Below are 15555 nucleotides of genomic sequence, written 5' to 3'. Positions count from 1 at the left end.
ACAGTGCAGCCTTTTTTGTGACCCTTGTACATTCCCTGCCACGCAAACGGACAGTTCTTCCATTGCCAATGCATGCAGTCAATACTTCCAAGCATCCCTGGAAAACCCTAGCTTCATTTGTTGCAAGGATCCTCTGAGTGTCTTCGACAGTGGGTGATCTCAAGAAATAGTCCCCGAACACTGCTATGACGGCCCTGCAGAACCGGTAGAAACAATCAAGGGCGGTGGACTCCGCCATCCGAAGATAGTCATCTGCAGTATCACCGGGAGCTCCATACGCCAGCATCTTCATAGCCACTGTGCACTTCTGCAGTGACGAAAATCCAACCAAACCAGTGCAATCCGCCTTGCATCTGAAGTAGGGATCAAAGTGGCGGATGGCATACACAATTTACAGAAATACCTTTCTGCTCATCCTGAAACGACGCCGGAAAACACTCTCACCGTGCAATGGATTGTCGGCGAAGTAGTCGGCGTACAACATGCAGTAGCCCTCCATTCGCTGTCTCGGCTTGCACTTCCGGCGACCTCGTGCCGACCCACCACGTCGACCCGGTTGCGGTCCGGCGTACGTGCTTGCCAAGCAACCAAGGATCATCATGTGCTCGTCGTCTTGGGCGGCTGCTGCCATCTCTTCTTGCATAAGCTCGACGAACATCTGCTCCTCCTCTTCGTCCGAGTCCATGGCCGGCGAGGCAAATGGACGAACACCTGACGGGCGTGGTCGAGGCAACCCGAGCCGCGAGCGACGAGGAGCAAGCAGGCCGGAAAACAGGCCGGCGGAAGAGCAGCCAGATAGGCCGTCGTCCAAAGACGGCGGAATATAGGCAGGTGGGGAAGGAGGGGCGGCGGATTCTGGGCAACAAGCCGGCGGGGTGGTGCCGGCGGCGAGAGAGATGCGAGGGGTGGGGGAGATTTTGAGCGACGTGGCGGTGGGGTTCGTGCGTCGAGTCACCGACAGATCGGGCCCTTCCCCGCTTTTCACTCGTCCGGAGTCCCCGAGCGCTCCCCGGGGGGCCGGGGGTGGCGTGGGCTCGCCGGATGGATGAAGGGCCAAATCCGGACGAAATCGAGGAACCGGGGGCGCGACTGGACCGAATTACGCCGTCCGGATGGAAAAAACGCTCGCCGGGGGCCTCGACGGGGGCACGAGTGGAGATGCTCTAAGAAGGAGCATTCCACAACTTGAACTTGGTACGGTCAAGAAAACTGTTTTAAAAGGGGGAAATGTTACCTTGGAGAAAGAAGCAGAGTTCTTGTAGCAGAGGTCACATTCATGAGTTGTTGCAAGTAAAGAACTTCCAGTTCCCACGTGCACCTTAAAGAAAAGCAAGGGCTCTCGAGTCTCGATCAGTAAGACAAGGTCGTGGTGTGTGGTGGTCCAGTCAATTTGCCTTCGCTTGTTGCGTGTACCATAGGGATGTTTTATGTTTCTCTGCCGCGAATAATCTACTCTTGTAGTACTCTACTAGTATATAACTATATATACATCTAACGGCGCGGTATACAGCAAGTCAACCTCCCTTAGCCGAGAGGCCAGAGCTAGCAGAGAGATGGCTTCGTCTTCGTCGTCGCAGCCGCAAGTCTGCGTTACCGGAGCCGGCGGGTACATCGCATCGTGGCTGGTGAAGCTGCTCCTCTCCCGCGGCTACGCCGTGCACGCCACCGTCCGCGACCCATGTACGTAGACCTGTTCTCTTTGCTGCCTTTTGGCGCCCTCTTCGTTTACAGACTTGGGATGATGGACTTGCCACGAGCTAACGGCCTGATTTGATCAGAATGCGTTCTGGCTTTCTAGATATCTTTTTCCACATGCTACCTCTCGCTTCATAATTTTCTACTACTCTCCCCATTCCATAATTCTTGTCGTGGTTTTAGCTGGGAGTAGCTAACATCGCAAGGAAGTTACCAGAGACTTCACGTCCCAACATGGGTGATGAGTTAGCTATATATAGCCTATCCCGGGTTGTCGGTGTGTACTAGTTGTATAATTTTAGTTTTCACCATAGTTAATACTATGAGGTTATGAGTGTCTAAGGATACATAGACCAAGAGACGTATGCTCTTCTAGCCAAGCCATGACCTACCGGTCAAACAATTTATTGTTGGTGGTTCTTCGAGATTCGTTCTAAACTGTCTTGGCATATTTGGCTTATTTCATTTATATTTAACGTATGTTATTTTTTCACTAAAAACACAGAAGGTATAGGACCTACATCCACAACTTCTTTTTTGATCCGGGATATTTTTAAAATTAATGTGGAAAAGAGATGCAATCCTGTGTGTGTGCATTATGAGTCTCTCAGATTCAGGAGAGTCTACAAATGAGCACCACGTAAGGTGTTTGCTAAGAAACACAGATACAGTTAATATCTTGTTAACTTCCATTTCAGGTGATCGAAAGAACGCCTTTCTGAAGCAGCTGGACAATGCTCCGGAGAATCTGAATCTGTTCCAGGCAGACATGCTGGACTATGACACAGTGGCAGCAGCGTTTAGCGGGTGCGAGGGCGTCTTTCATGTCGCATCTCCAGTGCCCATAGACAAGATGGTTGACAAAGAGGCAAGTACATATTCGCTTGACGGTGATTGGTTGATCTTCAGACTTGCAAATGTAGTACATAATATTTTGGACAATCCTTTATCTTTCATGAAAAGTAATGGATGTCGTAAACTTAATTGATTTTGAAACCTAAAGAGCAACATCTAAATTTAAGATGCACACGAAAAATATCAATCAGAACGGTGAAAACAGTTTTTTACCAGCATCATTTATTAATTTAGGTTTTGTGAAGAAGATTGGTTTAAAGTTGGAGTCAAACTAAATTTATTTAAAACTTCCAAAAAAACACATAAATTCTAAATCAGAATGACAAATAAAAAATACAAACTTCTTGCAGCATATGTAATGCAGACTGTTGCAGAATCTAAACGTACAGTTCAGGAGGAAATCACTCAATTTTAAGTAAAGTGGGTGGGTGAGTTATAATCTTTTCCAAGCTGAGGAAGAATTCATTAAATTATATTATCAATATTGTGTTTTGGCATCCAAGCCAGGAACCACATCTTTAGGCGTGGCACTTCGTTGGAATGCATAAATTACTTTGACAGAACGCGTAAATCTGTACTGTCAGTTAAATTTTGGAATAATGCATAAATGATTGGTAAATATTAGGGAAACGGGGGGGGGGGGGGGTCTTTTTCACCGTTTCACAATCAAATTCATTACATCTTATTTATACCTGCAACACATTTTTTTTCTGCAACACATTAGATCCAACGGTACAAGGTACAAGCTCACTATTTCTTAGGGGTACCAGCACATCAATACTTTTTTATTAAGGCCCTAAATTCAAACTATGCAGAGAGAGATGATGGCTCCTACTGTCAGTGGCACCATGAATGTACTCAAGGCTTGCTCTGCTATGAGTGTTCAGAAACTTATTGTGGTCTCATCCGGCGCTGCTGTTACTTTGAACCCTAACTGGCCTCAAGATAAACTGAAAGATGAGAATTGTTGGTCAGACAAACAGTTCTGTAAGGAAAATGAGGTCAGCATTGTTGTTTAAATAACGTGTTAATTTTTTTTTTTGAGAATAACGCCTTCATGGACCAACTCTCCATAGAGTTTGACATAAACCATGGAAATCTTAACTAGTTTCCAGGATTACACACTTAGACGTTCTTGGATATGATCGCTGAGAGGTAGGGAGGACTGAATTACTCACGTCTTTGTGTTGGCAGATCTGGTACGCTCTTGCCAAGACGGAAGCTGAAGAAATGGCCTTGGAATATGCAGAGAAAAGCGGATTGCACGTCATCACATTTTGCCCCGGTGCAGTCTTTGGCCCTCTGTTGCAGTCTGATGTGCTCAATATCACCACCAAATACCTCCGTTATATCATAAAAGGTTCACTCCTGATCGTTGCATCCTGTTTACTACGGTCTCATCATATTTATCCCAAGGAGTACATTATACAACAGTTCAACAAAGAGTTAACCAAATGGATGTGTTCTATTTTTGTGTCTTGGTGTTTATACTAACTCCATTAGTTGGATTGAATTTACAGGAGGTCCTGACATAATAAACAACAAATTCTGGCCCATAGTAAGATGTCCGCGATGTCGCTGACGCACTACTCCTATTATACCACAAGGCGGGATCATCTCAGAGATACATATGCTCTGAACACCAAATCGACATAAAAGATTTGATAGATTTGATAAAGAGCATGTACCCTAACTACGGTTATGCAGACAAGTAAGCCTTATATATTAGCACACTTTTATGCTTTAGGCTGTCATATCCACATGTTTTCACCCAAAAATATTTTTGGGCAGACTGGTTGATGTGGATTATAAGCTTGCGATGAGTTCAGATAAACTAAAGAACCTAGGCTGGCAAGCGAGGACACTGGATGAGACCCTTGCAGATAGTGTGGAGTCGTACGAGAAATCAGGTATCCTGCAGGATGTGGATGGGCAACCTTGTCGGGTTCCGTATTTCTACCGTATGCCGCCTATCCAAGAGTGAATGGACACTGTGTGGTTGACCTGTTGTGGTTCCATTCTTAAGTTCGAACTTCACAGATTGTGTTTTGCAGAAAATATGGACGCACAAGTGAATCATGTATATGTATCTCTGTCTGTGTTTTAGTTGAATTTGGTTGTGTTCAGCTTATGTGCCCACCCTCATTTGTTTCTTCCCGGCATCTCTCGTGGTATATTGTAAAACTGTAGAGTAGCTTGTACTGCCAAGAAAACTTTTGAAGAAGGCAAAGTGCCACCTAACATAAAACAAAGAAAGTCTCCGGTGAGCCTAAGCTTAATAAGAAGGTAATGTGTCACCCAACAACAAGTGTACCATTACTATCTAAAACTGTGCTTCAAATAGCACAACAGACAGTTCCTTTCTGGTGATTCCAAATTTGAGGTTGATCAGAACCGTCCAGCGTCTGTCGGTACGGTTTTCATTTTGAATTCTTGTTCTGCACGATACTACTCTGACATTTCGACGCCAAATTTTATTCTATGTTTTTTTCGAGGGAGGGATCACGGCCGTTTATTGCGCCTTCCGTCCGTAGCTCGCACTTGCCCAACGCCACCAAAACTATTGAATCCCTACACCATATTGCTTGATATTGTGTAGATCCTGAAAAAGTCTTGTGTGATCTGCTGTTCCATTGGGAATTAGACGGTTGCAACTTACCGCTTCGTGGTCGGCGGCTACGTGCGCAAGTGTGTGGAGTTGCGAATATCTTGCAGGGTTGAGAGCTGTTGCATTGGCGACAGGGACCAATCGAGAGATATCGTTGCGTCATACAAGTTATCATCCACTACATCGTCGTGTTTCTCCGCTGCCATCACCCCGTGATCATCATCACCACCACTGCTTACTGAGAAGATCGGGCCACCCCATATCAATAGTCATCTCCTCCGTGTTCTTCGTTATCTTCGTGGCACGATCACTCGTCGCATTTTCTTTCCCCGTTCCAGCTCTCTCCAGCTCCAGTGCTATTCGGATGCTACGTGGACGAGTGATCCTACGTATCGTCGTTCACTTTCTGCTTACTGTGTGTTTCTTGGTGGTTCGCTTGTTGCTTGGAAGACGAAGAAACAGGTCGCAGTTTCCCGTTCGAGTGTTGAGGCTGAGTTGCGGGCGAGGGGTTTGTTGATTGCTGAGGTGACTTGGTTACGGTGGTTGCTTGCAGATTTTAGGGTCTCTGTTACGACACCCACTCCACTTTTGTCTGACAGTACAGGTGCTATCAGTATTGCACGTGATCCGGTCAAGCATGAGCTGACCAAGCATATTGGTGTTGATGTTTTTTACACACGTGCTTAGGTGCATGATGATGTTGTTGCAGTTCATTATGTGCCTTCAGATTTGCAGTTGGCGGATTTCTTTACGAAGGCACAGACTCGAGCGCGGCATGATTTCTTACTCTCCAAACTCAGTGTTGTGGATGCACCATGAGTTTGAGGGGGGGGGGGGGATGTTAGATGTATATATCTGTATATTGTAGTTTCTCCCTATGTTAGGGGGCTTTCTGCATATGTGCACCTGTACATGTACTATATATTGTGGCCTTTGGCTCCCTGGTAATACATCAAGCATATTGGCCTAACAACAATTACCAGTGGAGTATCTGGTTGTAACCTTGCCCAAATAAATTCAGAATGTTTACTTGGAGAGTGGCACATAATTTTGAAAACCAACCTGATAAAGAGAGGGATGATTTTAGAAAACAATAAATGCCCTTAGGCGTGTTAACGAAGATGGACTGATGGAGGGCACCATTTTGTGAAGATCAAAGCAGTCAAAGAAATTTGGCATGGACTGGGGATGGCGCAATGTAGATGTGAGCTTGAGAAGGAGAGTACTTTTTTTTCACATGGAGTACTATCGGAGCTATTTATAGAGATAATATGGGAGCTGCGGGAGGATAAACGTGTTGAGGTCTTTAACTTTTGGTGGCATTGGTGGAACAACAGAAATAATATTAGAATTTCGCCGTGAAAATAGGCCATATGAATTTAGGAGGAAAACAAACATGAGGGTCTACCTCATGCTTCCATTTTTCCGTGCTTACAACTCGTGCATGTTTTCTGTGTGACATCCAGACGACCCTTCTGAATCTTTTTCGTGGTGTTGGTTCTTGTAGAAATCCAGAATACACTGATATATCGGTTCATGCATTTTTAGTTCTGACATACCGAATGGGACCTAAAATTCAAAAGACAAAATCATATAGAGCATTTACCAGAATAATAGTAGAGCTTAATAGGTGACCAGGAAACTAGAGCTCATGGTGGATCATAAGCACGGCGGAAGCATGATGGATCAATGCGATACAAAATTATATTTGTAAGCAAGTTTTTTCGATACAAATGCGATGATATAAATTTTGTCGCATAAATTGATGTACATGGTAGAATATTCATGGGTCAAAATGAAAATCTTATAAAACTGTAGAGTAGCTTGTACTGCCAAGAAAACTTTTGAAGAAGGCAAAGTGCCACCTAACATAAAACAAAGAAAGTCTCCGGTGAGCCTAAGCTTAAGAAGGTAACGTGTCACCCAACAGCAAGTGTACCATTACTATCTAAAACTGTACTTACTTGAAATATCACAACAGACAGTTCCTTTCTGGTGATTCCAAAAAAGATGAAAGTGATTTGAGGTTGTTCAAAAAAAAAAAAAAAAGACGGCTCCTCTCTGTCGGTACGGTTTTCGTTTTGAAATTCTTGTTCTGCACGATACTACTCTGACATTTCGACGCCAAATTTTATTCTATGTTTTTTTCGAGGGATCACGGCCGTTTATTGCGCCTTCCGTCCGTAGCTAGCACTTGCCCAACACCACCTCTCCACATTTCTCTTCTCGCTCGCGCAGACCCGCTCCCATCCCCGCCACGCCTCCCCCACCATGGCGATCGCCGGCGGCCCGCGCGGCCGCCTCCTCGTCGTCCCCCTCCTCGTCCTCGCCGCCGTCGTCCTCGCCTCCTCCCCCGCCCGCGCCTTCTACCTCCCCGGCGTCGCCCCTCGCGACTTCCAGAAGGTGATCAACCCGCTCGCCCTCTCCTCCTCGGATCTAGCTCCGGGTGAACTTCCCGGCCGCCCCTGCCGGTGGATCTAGGCGTGCCGAGAGGCGCGGCCCCAGATCTGGCCCTCCAGACCTCGTTTCCCTCGTTCTGGAAGGTTCCCCCGCGTTTGGAGGATTGTTAGGTTCAGGGTTTAGTGATCTGAGCAATGTGCGGAGTATGTTTAGCTTGCGCGTGCGTTTCGGGCGTACGGGGTGATAGTGGAGAAGCTGTATGGTGTAATGCACGCTTAGCCTTTGATTGCTTGTGATTAATAATTTAGTTTATGTAACACGGTGCGTTTTGTTAGTTCCCGCTGTCGAATTCTGATGCTGGTTTAGTTCTCCCTAGCGTGAATGGAAATGGTATTGCACAGCGTAGGGAGGTTCGTGGTATGATTAGTTTGGTTGCTGTTCGATTTAGTCTCCTTTGTACTATTATTACAGAGCATCCTGAGTGTAAAACCCAACAGTATTTACGTCGGTGGTAAACTATTTTGGTGTTGTAGGTAGAAAAGTCTGCTTGTACCTGCTGTTTGCTTGTGTTGGCGGGTTTCACGGAGCTTCAGACACTGCAATCACAAACCTTGGGAAAGTGACATGAACTGAAGTGTTTTCTTCGTCTAACTTGCTAGGGCCCAAGTGTTTTTACTTCTTGGCTTCGTTTGGTTGCTGTTTGATTTAGTCTCCTTTGTACTGCTGCAGAGCACACCGAGAGTGAAATCCAACAGTATTTACGTGGGTGGTAACCTATTTTGGTGCTGTAGGTAGAAAAGTCTGCATGTACCTGTTGCTGTTTATGTTGGCGGGTTTTACAGAGATTGCAAACACTGCAATCACAAACCTTGGGAAAGTGGCATGAACTGAAGTGTTTTCTTCGTCTAACTTGCTAGGGTCTAAGTGTTTTCATATGATGGCAGCAAACTACAACTAAGAGATTTTATAAAAAAATACTTGAAATGCCACTTGTGTGGTATGAAGATATTGTCCCTTTTTCTTGTTTGATGTACTATAGTTCCTAATTTAGAAGGCCCAATCATCTAAACAATCATGTGTATCCCGAGTTTTTTTTTATGTTGGACTATCGCACTATAATTAGTTTGGTATAGGCGCATAAGTTCTGTTCTTTACCATTTATAGCTCATTTGGTTATCTTGGTTGGATGCTATTCTGATGAGTTCAAATGTCTAGAAGTAATATAATCTACAATAGTATAATTTATGCCAAGGCCAAGGTGTTGCATGTGCTTGATGATCTACTGGAAGAGGCCCCACCTGTAGACAAGTGCATGGTTATTGTCTCTTGTTGCCTTCTAATCCTGAGTGTGAAACCCAACAGTATTTACGTCGGTGGTAAACTATTTTGGTGTTATAGGTAGAAAAGTCCGCATGTACCTGTTGTTTGTTTATGTTGGTGGGTTTCACGGAGATTCCAAACACTGCAATCACAAACCTTGGGAAAGTGGCATAAGCTAAAGTGTTTTCTTCGGCTTGCTAGATCCTAAGTGCTTTCATAGAATGGCAGCAAACTACAACTAGAGATGTGATAAAAAAAATGCTTGAAATGCCATTTGTGTGGTATGAAGATATTGTCCCTTTATCTTGTTGATGTACTATAGTTGGTAATTTAGAAGGCCCAGATTATCTAAAAAAATCACGTGTATGCCGGGTTCTTTTTTCTGTTCAACTATCGCACTATGATTAGTTTGGCATGGACGCATAGGATCTGCTCTTTACCATTTTATAGCCTTTTTGTTTATCTTGGTTGGATGCTATTCTGATGAGTATCAATTTTCTAGAAGTTATATAATCTACAATAGTAAAATGTATGTCAAGGCCAAGGTGTTGGATTGCTCACTTGCATATTGTTCTCAATGCCATTAAGTTGAGGTGTTCCTTGATTTCATTATTTACAAGTTGATAGAATCCTCTTGTTTATGGGCCTCCTATTGCATTGAGATTGTTATTTCTTCTCACAAAAGGTTACCAACTTACCACATAATTATTGCAGTTACAGCTGAATCAACCATTCTTCTTAGTTGTTTGGCAGTTTCATCCATTTTTCCTGTATATATATTCTCCCTTTGCTAAATTGATTTCTAGGGTTGACTAATCAACCATTCATATTGCAGGATGACGATCTCCAGGTGAAGGTTAACAAGCTGTCATCTATAAAGACGCAACTTCCATACGACTATTATTTCCTGGACTACTGCAAGCCTGATGCAATTAAGAACAGTGCTGAAAACTTAGGGGAAGTCCTTCGTGGGGACCGTATTGAAAATTCTGTCTATAATGTAAGTATGCCACCTTTGTATTTTGCATTAATTACTCTAGAAATGATAATGTAAAAAACACTCTAGAAATGACGTTGCCTGTTAATTCTAGTGTGTAGGCAGCAGGAGAACATAATATGAGAAGTTGTATGCTCTTTAACTTCAGTTTAATTTTCGAATGGTTACAGTTCAAGATGAGGAGGGACGAGAGTTGCAAAGTTGTTTGTCGACCTAAACTTTCTGCAGAAGCTGCAAAGAATTTCAAAGAAAAGATCGATGATGAATATCGAGTGAACATGTATGTATGTTCTGAGTTTGAAGTTTTTGCTATTGCCAGTTGATTAACATGGCCATCTAGCTACCACTGGTTCAAGTTGTGCTGTTGTGGTATATGTGCAGCATATGCTATATATATAGTACAGTGCCTAACAATGTATTTTTTTTCTGCGTTTTTCTATCAGGATTTTGGATAATCTCCCAGTTGTGGTCCCTAGGCAGACACGGGAAGGAAGCCAAGCACCAGGCTTTGAGCATGGTTACCGAGTTGGCTATAAGGTGAGCATCTCACCTGTTTGATTGATACTCATTGGAACTTGAAATAGTTATCAAGGAAGTTATCTAATTTGGGCGCAATATTGGCAGCTCAAGGATGACAAGTACTATATTAACAATCACTTGAGCTTTAAAGTCTTGTACCATGAAGACCTAAACTCCCCAGAAGCTCGCATCGTTGGCTTCCATGTGATTCCTAGCAGGTATGGATACTTGGTCATGTCCAACTTAGCATGCCTCATGGTGTATTTGATCTTGTTTTGTTATGGTTTTGTATGCATAGCTGGCCAGCATGAAACGAATTGAATTTCATGTTCATCGAATGTTTTGAGCATTTCATTGATTTCAAATGGATTGATAGGATATATCAAATGTTCAACATAGCCAATATTTTGCCTGCCCTTTATAGATTATATATTTATCTGAAGGTTCATGTGCTTATGATAACTAGTCAATTAACTCTCCTCCTGTATACAGCATTAAGCACGAATATGGTGACTGGGATGACAAGAATCCTATAGTGCAAACTTGCAACGCTAACACTAAGATAACTCCTGGTAGTCACACACCTCAAGAGGTGGCTCCGGATGCATACGTTGTATTCTCTTACGATGTTACCTTTGAGGTATATTTCCTTTCTCACTCTGTTGCTGATATTCTTGTTCCTGCCATGTTGATTAATTTGCAATCGGTCTGCTGCAGGCTAGTGAGATCATATGGGCATCTCGCTGGGATGTGTACCTTCTTTCTAGTGACAGCCAAATCCACTGGTTCTCAATCATTAATTCTTTGATGATTGTACTTTTCCTTTCTGGTATGATAGCCATGATTATGATGAGAACCCTTTACAAGGACATAGCAAACTATAATCAGCTTGACAATCAGGAGGAGGCCCAAGAAGAAACTGGGTGGAAATTAGTGCATGGTGATGCCTTCAGGCCTCCTGTTCATTCAGGCCTTCTGTGTGTTTATGTTGGAACTGGTGTGCAATTCTTTGGTATGACGGTGGTTACCATGATGTTTGCGCTACTTGGATTCTTATCCCCTGCAAACCGTGGAGGACTGATGACAGCTATGGTCCTTTTGTGGGTTTTCATGGGCGTGTTGGCTGGTTACACATCATCCCGCCTCTACAAGATGTTCAAGGGCAATGAGTGGAAGAAGATCACTCTCAAAACTGCCTTCATGTTTCCTGGTATAATCTTTGGGGTCTTTTTCGTCTTGAATGCCCTTATCTGGGGTGAGAAATCATCTGGCGCAGTTCCTTTCGGGACAATGTTTGCTCTGGTCCTCCTCTGGTTTGGCATCTCCGTGCCACTGGTTTTTGTTGGAAGTTTCTTGGGATTCAAGCAGCCAGCTATTGAAGATCCAGTCAAGACAAACAAGATTCCGAGGCAAATTCCTGAACAAGCATGGTACCTGCAGCCAGCTTTCTCAATACTCGCTGGTGGCATATTGCCATTTGGTGCTGTCTTTATTGAGCTATTCTTCATCCTCACATCTATCTGGCTGAACCAGTTCTACTACATCTTTGGCTTCCTCTTCATAGTCTTCGTCATTCTCCTGGTAACTTGTGCTGAGATCACAATTGTCCTCTGCTACTTCCAGCTATGTAGCGAGGACTACCACTGGTGGTGGCGGGCATACCTGACCGCAGGCTCTTCAGCTCTATATCTTTTTGCTTATGCTATCTTCTACTTCTTCAACAAGCTGGAGATCACAAAGCTTGTTTCAGGGATTCTGTACTTTGGTTACATGCTGATCATTTCTTATGCCTTCTTCGTGTTGACTGGCACTATTGGCTTCTATGCTTGCTTCTGGTTTGTGAGGAAGATATATGCTTCTGTGAAGATCGACTGATGTAACAACTGTCAAGATAAGCTTCCTGTCTGCTTGTAGAGCATCTCCCGGACAAGGTTTTCTTCCAATCTCATACATGGTGTGCTGCTCAGTTGATATAAAGGAAACTGGAATTTGAGATGGGATTACATGGTTTTGGTAGAGTATGTAGTCTGGTAGGAGTAAGAATCACCGGATGTTCACGGATGTTGAAGAGAGAATTTGATACTTGCTGCTGCTTTAGCATGCTTATGTAATTCTAAAGATATATTGAGTGCTCTTGTACTGTTTCGGATCTTGGTTGACCATGCCTGTTGAATTTATTTTATGCCTTATCTGTACTGCGGTGGAGATGATACTATTTCTTACAGCATACTTTTCTCGATGCTGGAATGATTTCATCTATTTCGAGGAGGATGGACCAGTATCTTACCTGGGCCGATCACCAGGTAAGTATGTAGGTTTCTTGGACACTTAACTAAACCCACAGCACTTACTATGTCACTATGGATCGAAGGGAGTAGCTTCTAACGTCTCGTTAGCTTGACATGAAAATGTGTGGACCTGAAGTTTCTATTTTTACTTTTGCCAGAGAGCACGTTAACTTGACATGAAATATGTGAACCTCAAGTTTCTTTTGTTACTTTTGCGAGAGAGATTGGAAACTAGTCGACTTTCATTTGCATTTGTTCTGATCTGTCATGAACTATAATTAGAACCTAGCGGGACTTTACAATTTGCGTATTTCTGTACTCATTTTGGTACTACATTTGATTGATTTCATTTTAAGCCGGCGTGTATATAGTTCATCGGAAATAGCAAACTTATTTCTTTATTCAGTGCGCATATAGTCAAACGTTTTACATTTGACAACCAATCATTTCTCTGGTTCGAGTGGGAAGGCCTTTGGTTCGCACTCGGTACTGACAGATGACAACAGATCTGCTGGAACGGGCATGCGAGGAGGACGAGCTTATCATCCATGAACTCTGACATCATGGCGCCGGCGCCGGCGCCGGTGCGCGCGGCGTAGCGGGTGTCATGACCGCGGCGGACGTGCTGATCACCCCGCACATCATGGCCTCCCTGGGCACGTCGAGCTCGCGCATCTTCTCCACTCCCTCGACGAAGACGGCGCCCATGCCCATGTGGAGGTGCGGCTCGATGTGGCAGTGGAACGCCCAGGCGCCGGTGTTGTCCGCCACGAACCGCAGCGCCGTCCACCCGTGCTGGAACACCACCACCGTGTTCCGCAGCGGCGGGTCCTGCATGTTCAGCTTCCCCAAGTCCCTGCCGGCGTCGTACCGCCCCTCGCCGTAGCCGAGCACCCAGAAGTCGTGCCCGTGCAGGTGCCACGGGTGCGTCTCGCTGGCTCGCTCCCTCATCATGTCCGCGTTCTGCAGCACCACGTCCACCATCGCGCCGTGCGGCAGCTCGTACACCCGGTCGCTCAGCCGCGCCGCGTACCCCTCGTTCTCCCCCGGCGGCCGGCTCACGTTGTACCCCTCGGGCACCCCGTCCGGCGCCTCCCCCGCCGCGTCGAAGGCGCTGCCCTGCAGGCCGTAGTGGTAGGCGCCCAGGTACGGGGTGGCCGGCAGCGCCAGGGACACGTTGTTGATCGCCCACCTCACGTGCCCGCCCACCATCGTCTGCGTGTTCAGCATCACGATCGTCCGGTTCAGCGCCGATGACCTCGGCGGACGTGTCTTGGTGATGGCGTTGTTCCTCAGGGCTTTGATTCTGTACGTGAAGCTCTTGCTGTGGTCTATGTCGTCCCAGGCCGGAGTCTCCGGCGGCGCGCTGCCCGGCCAGTCGAACTTGCTGTTGGTGTACCTCAGGACGGCGGTGGCCGGCAGCGTCTTCGGGTGCCGCCCTCTCACGCCCACCGAGATCCAGAAGGCCCCCGGCCTGTAGAAGGTAGGCTTCTGGCTAGTTGTGAGGAGCACGGAGTAGCTCTCGCCGGAGTAGATGTCGATGTCCGTCACCTTGAACGGCTCCACCAGGTTGCCGTCCGCCTCCACCACCGTCAGCTCGTGCTGCACGCAAAATTACCAGAACGTGTCAACAGACATGTTTTCTTACTACTACAGTGCTACTGAAGACTGACAACACAAGAAAGAGTAATTCCTTTCTTGCTTACCCCTTGGACCTGCAGATTGAGGGCAGAGAGTGTGGTGGTGCTGGCGATCCGGAGCCGGTACGTCTTGCCAGGCTCCACGTCGAAGACGACGGGCGCGCACTGGCTCTCGGGGCAGTAGGGCCCGCACTCGCTCCGCCTCAGGCACCGCTCCTCGTCCCTGCACAGCTTGGCCTCCTTGCCCCTGACGCAGGTCTTGGCGTACCTGTCGATGCCCCTGTGGTACCTCGTGACCTTGCCCAGCATGCACTCGTACTGCCCTCGCCCGTTGATCAGGATCGTCTGCAATCTCGAAACATGCGTGTAGTTTTGTCATTTTACCCTTACCAACTCATCAGTTTGTAACCATCGAAACTAGCTAGAACCTGGGGCTCGCCGATCCACTCGAAGTGCTTGTCCTTGCGCTCCAGCCCGGCCGCCTGCGCGTACACGTTCTCGTGGTACCAGTCGCTCAGCAGCAGGTTGAGCTCGCCGCCGTCGTAGTCCTTCCGGTACGGCTCGTCCTGCTCCGGCGTGGCGTCCACGATGAGCGACCCGTAAAGCCCCGCCGCCCGCTGCATCCCAAAGTGCCCGTGGTAGAAGAACGTCCCGGGCTTCACGCACAAACAAACAAAACTTGTAAGCACGCGGCGGCGGCGCATCGGCCAGTTCTTGCCCAGCCAGCCAGGACCATAGTGGTTTCTAGCAAAACAATTGTTGGATTGTTATGCGTTGGGTACCTTGTCGGCGACGAACTCGTAGGTGAAGGAGTCCCCGGGGTTGATGGCGCACTGGGAGATGGACGCCGTGCCATCGGCCCACGGCGTGCCGACCTGCCGCATGCCGTGCCAGTGGATGACGAGCCCCTCCGTGTGAAGCTTGTTGTTGACGGTGACGCGGACGACGTCGCCGGCGCGGGCGGTGATGGTCGGGCCGGGGAACTTGCCGTTGATCCCGACCATCACCCGCTGCTGGCAGTCCGGCGCCCACAGGATGTACTCCACGTCCCACGTCATGTTCACCTTCGCCGGGGACGGAGCGGGAGCAGAGGCCGCGGTGGCGGCGGGAGCGGCGAAGGCCACGAGGAGCGTGCAACATAGCAGCAGCTGCACTGCTAGGTGGTCACTCGTGTGAGGCTTGGCCATCGTGGCTTCTGGGAGGGGGTCTGGTGGTGCTGTGTACTGTGGAGTT

At 46.7% G+C, this 15555-nt stretch overlaps 2 protein-coding genes and 1 pseudogene across 2 annotated transcripts; 2 read left to right on the top strand and 1 right to left on the bottom strand.

The window, feature by feature from the left end:
• The first annotated feature begins 1550 nt into the window (after positions 1 to 1550).
• LOC127313236 (cinnamoyl-CoA reductase 1-like) lies at positions 1551 to 4681 on the top strand (annotated as a pseudogene).
• Positions 4682 to 7351: 2670 nt separating this feature from the next.
• On the top strand, positions 7352 to 12589 carry LOC127313235 (transmembrane 9 superfamily member 7). The gene is made up of 7 exons (XM_051343788.2): positions 7352 to 7561; positions 9714 to 9878; positions 10046 to 10155; positions 10319 to 10412; positions 10500 to 10612; positions 10887 to 11034; positions 11112 to 12589. The coding sequence occupies exons 1-7, from the start codon at positions 7430 to 7432 to the stop codon at positions 12267 to 12269; spliced, it is 1920 nt and encodes a 639-aa protein (XP_051199748.1). The 5' UTR covers positions 7352 to 7429; the 3' UTR covers positions 12270 to 12589.
• A 474-nt stretch (positions 12590 to 13063) lies between these two features.
• LOC127313234 (L-ascorbate oxidase) lies at positions 13064 to 15555 on the bottom strand. The gene is made up of 4 exons (XM_051343786.2): positions 15105 to 15555; positions 14751 to 14978; positions 14389 to 14667; positions 13064 to 14284 (listed from the first exon to the last, which is right to left on the bottom strand). Exons 1-4 carry the CDS (start codon positions 15507 to 15509, stop codon positions 13244 to 13246), a joined length of 1953 nt encoding a protein of 650 aa, XP_051199746.1. The 5' UTR covers positions 15510 to 15555; the 3' UTR covers positions 13064 to 13243.

Source organism: Lolium perenne, chromosome 7 (genome assembly GCF_019359855.2).
Source record: "Lolium perenne isolate Kyuss_39 chromosome 7, Kyuss_2.0, whole genome shotgun sequence".
NCBI lineage: Eukaryota > Viridiplantae > Streptophyta > Magnoliopsida > Poales > Poaceae > Lolium > Lolium perenne.
This window is presented reverse-complemented; position numbering and strand designations above follow the sequence as displayed.

Bases quoted from the DNA above. Each gene is read 5' to 3' on its own strand.
- LOC127313235 (XM_051343788.2), top strand. From the start codon at position 7,430: ATGGCGATCGCCGGCGGCCCGCGCGGCCGCCTCCTCGTCGTCCCCCTC. The intron at 10,156-10,318 runs GTATGTATGTTC...TTTTTCTATCAG, and splicing joins GATGAATATCGAGTGAACAT to GATTTTGGATAATCTCCCAG. The intron at 10,613-10,886 runs GTATGGATACTT...TCCTGTATACAG, and splicing joins TTCCATGTGATTCCTAGCAG to CATTAAGCACGAATATGGTG.
- LOC127313234 (XM_051343786.2), bottom strand. From the start codon at position 15,509: ATGGCCAAGCCTCACACGAGTGACCACCTAGCAGTGCAGCTGCTGCTA. The intron at 14,979-15,104 runs GTACCCAACGCA...TTGTGCGTGAAG, and splicing joins ACGAGTTCGTCGCCGACAAG to CCCGGGACGTTCTTCTACCA. The intron at 14,285-14,388 runs GTAAGCAAGAAA...TTTTGCGTGCAG, and splicing joins TCAATCTGCAGGTCCAAGGG to CACGAGCTGACGGTGGTGGA.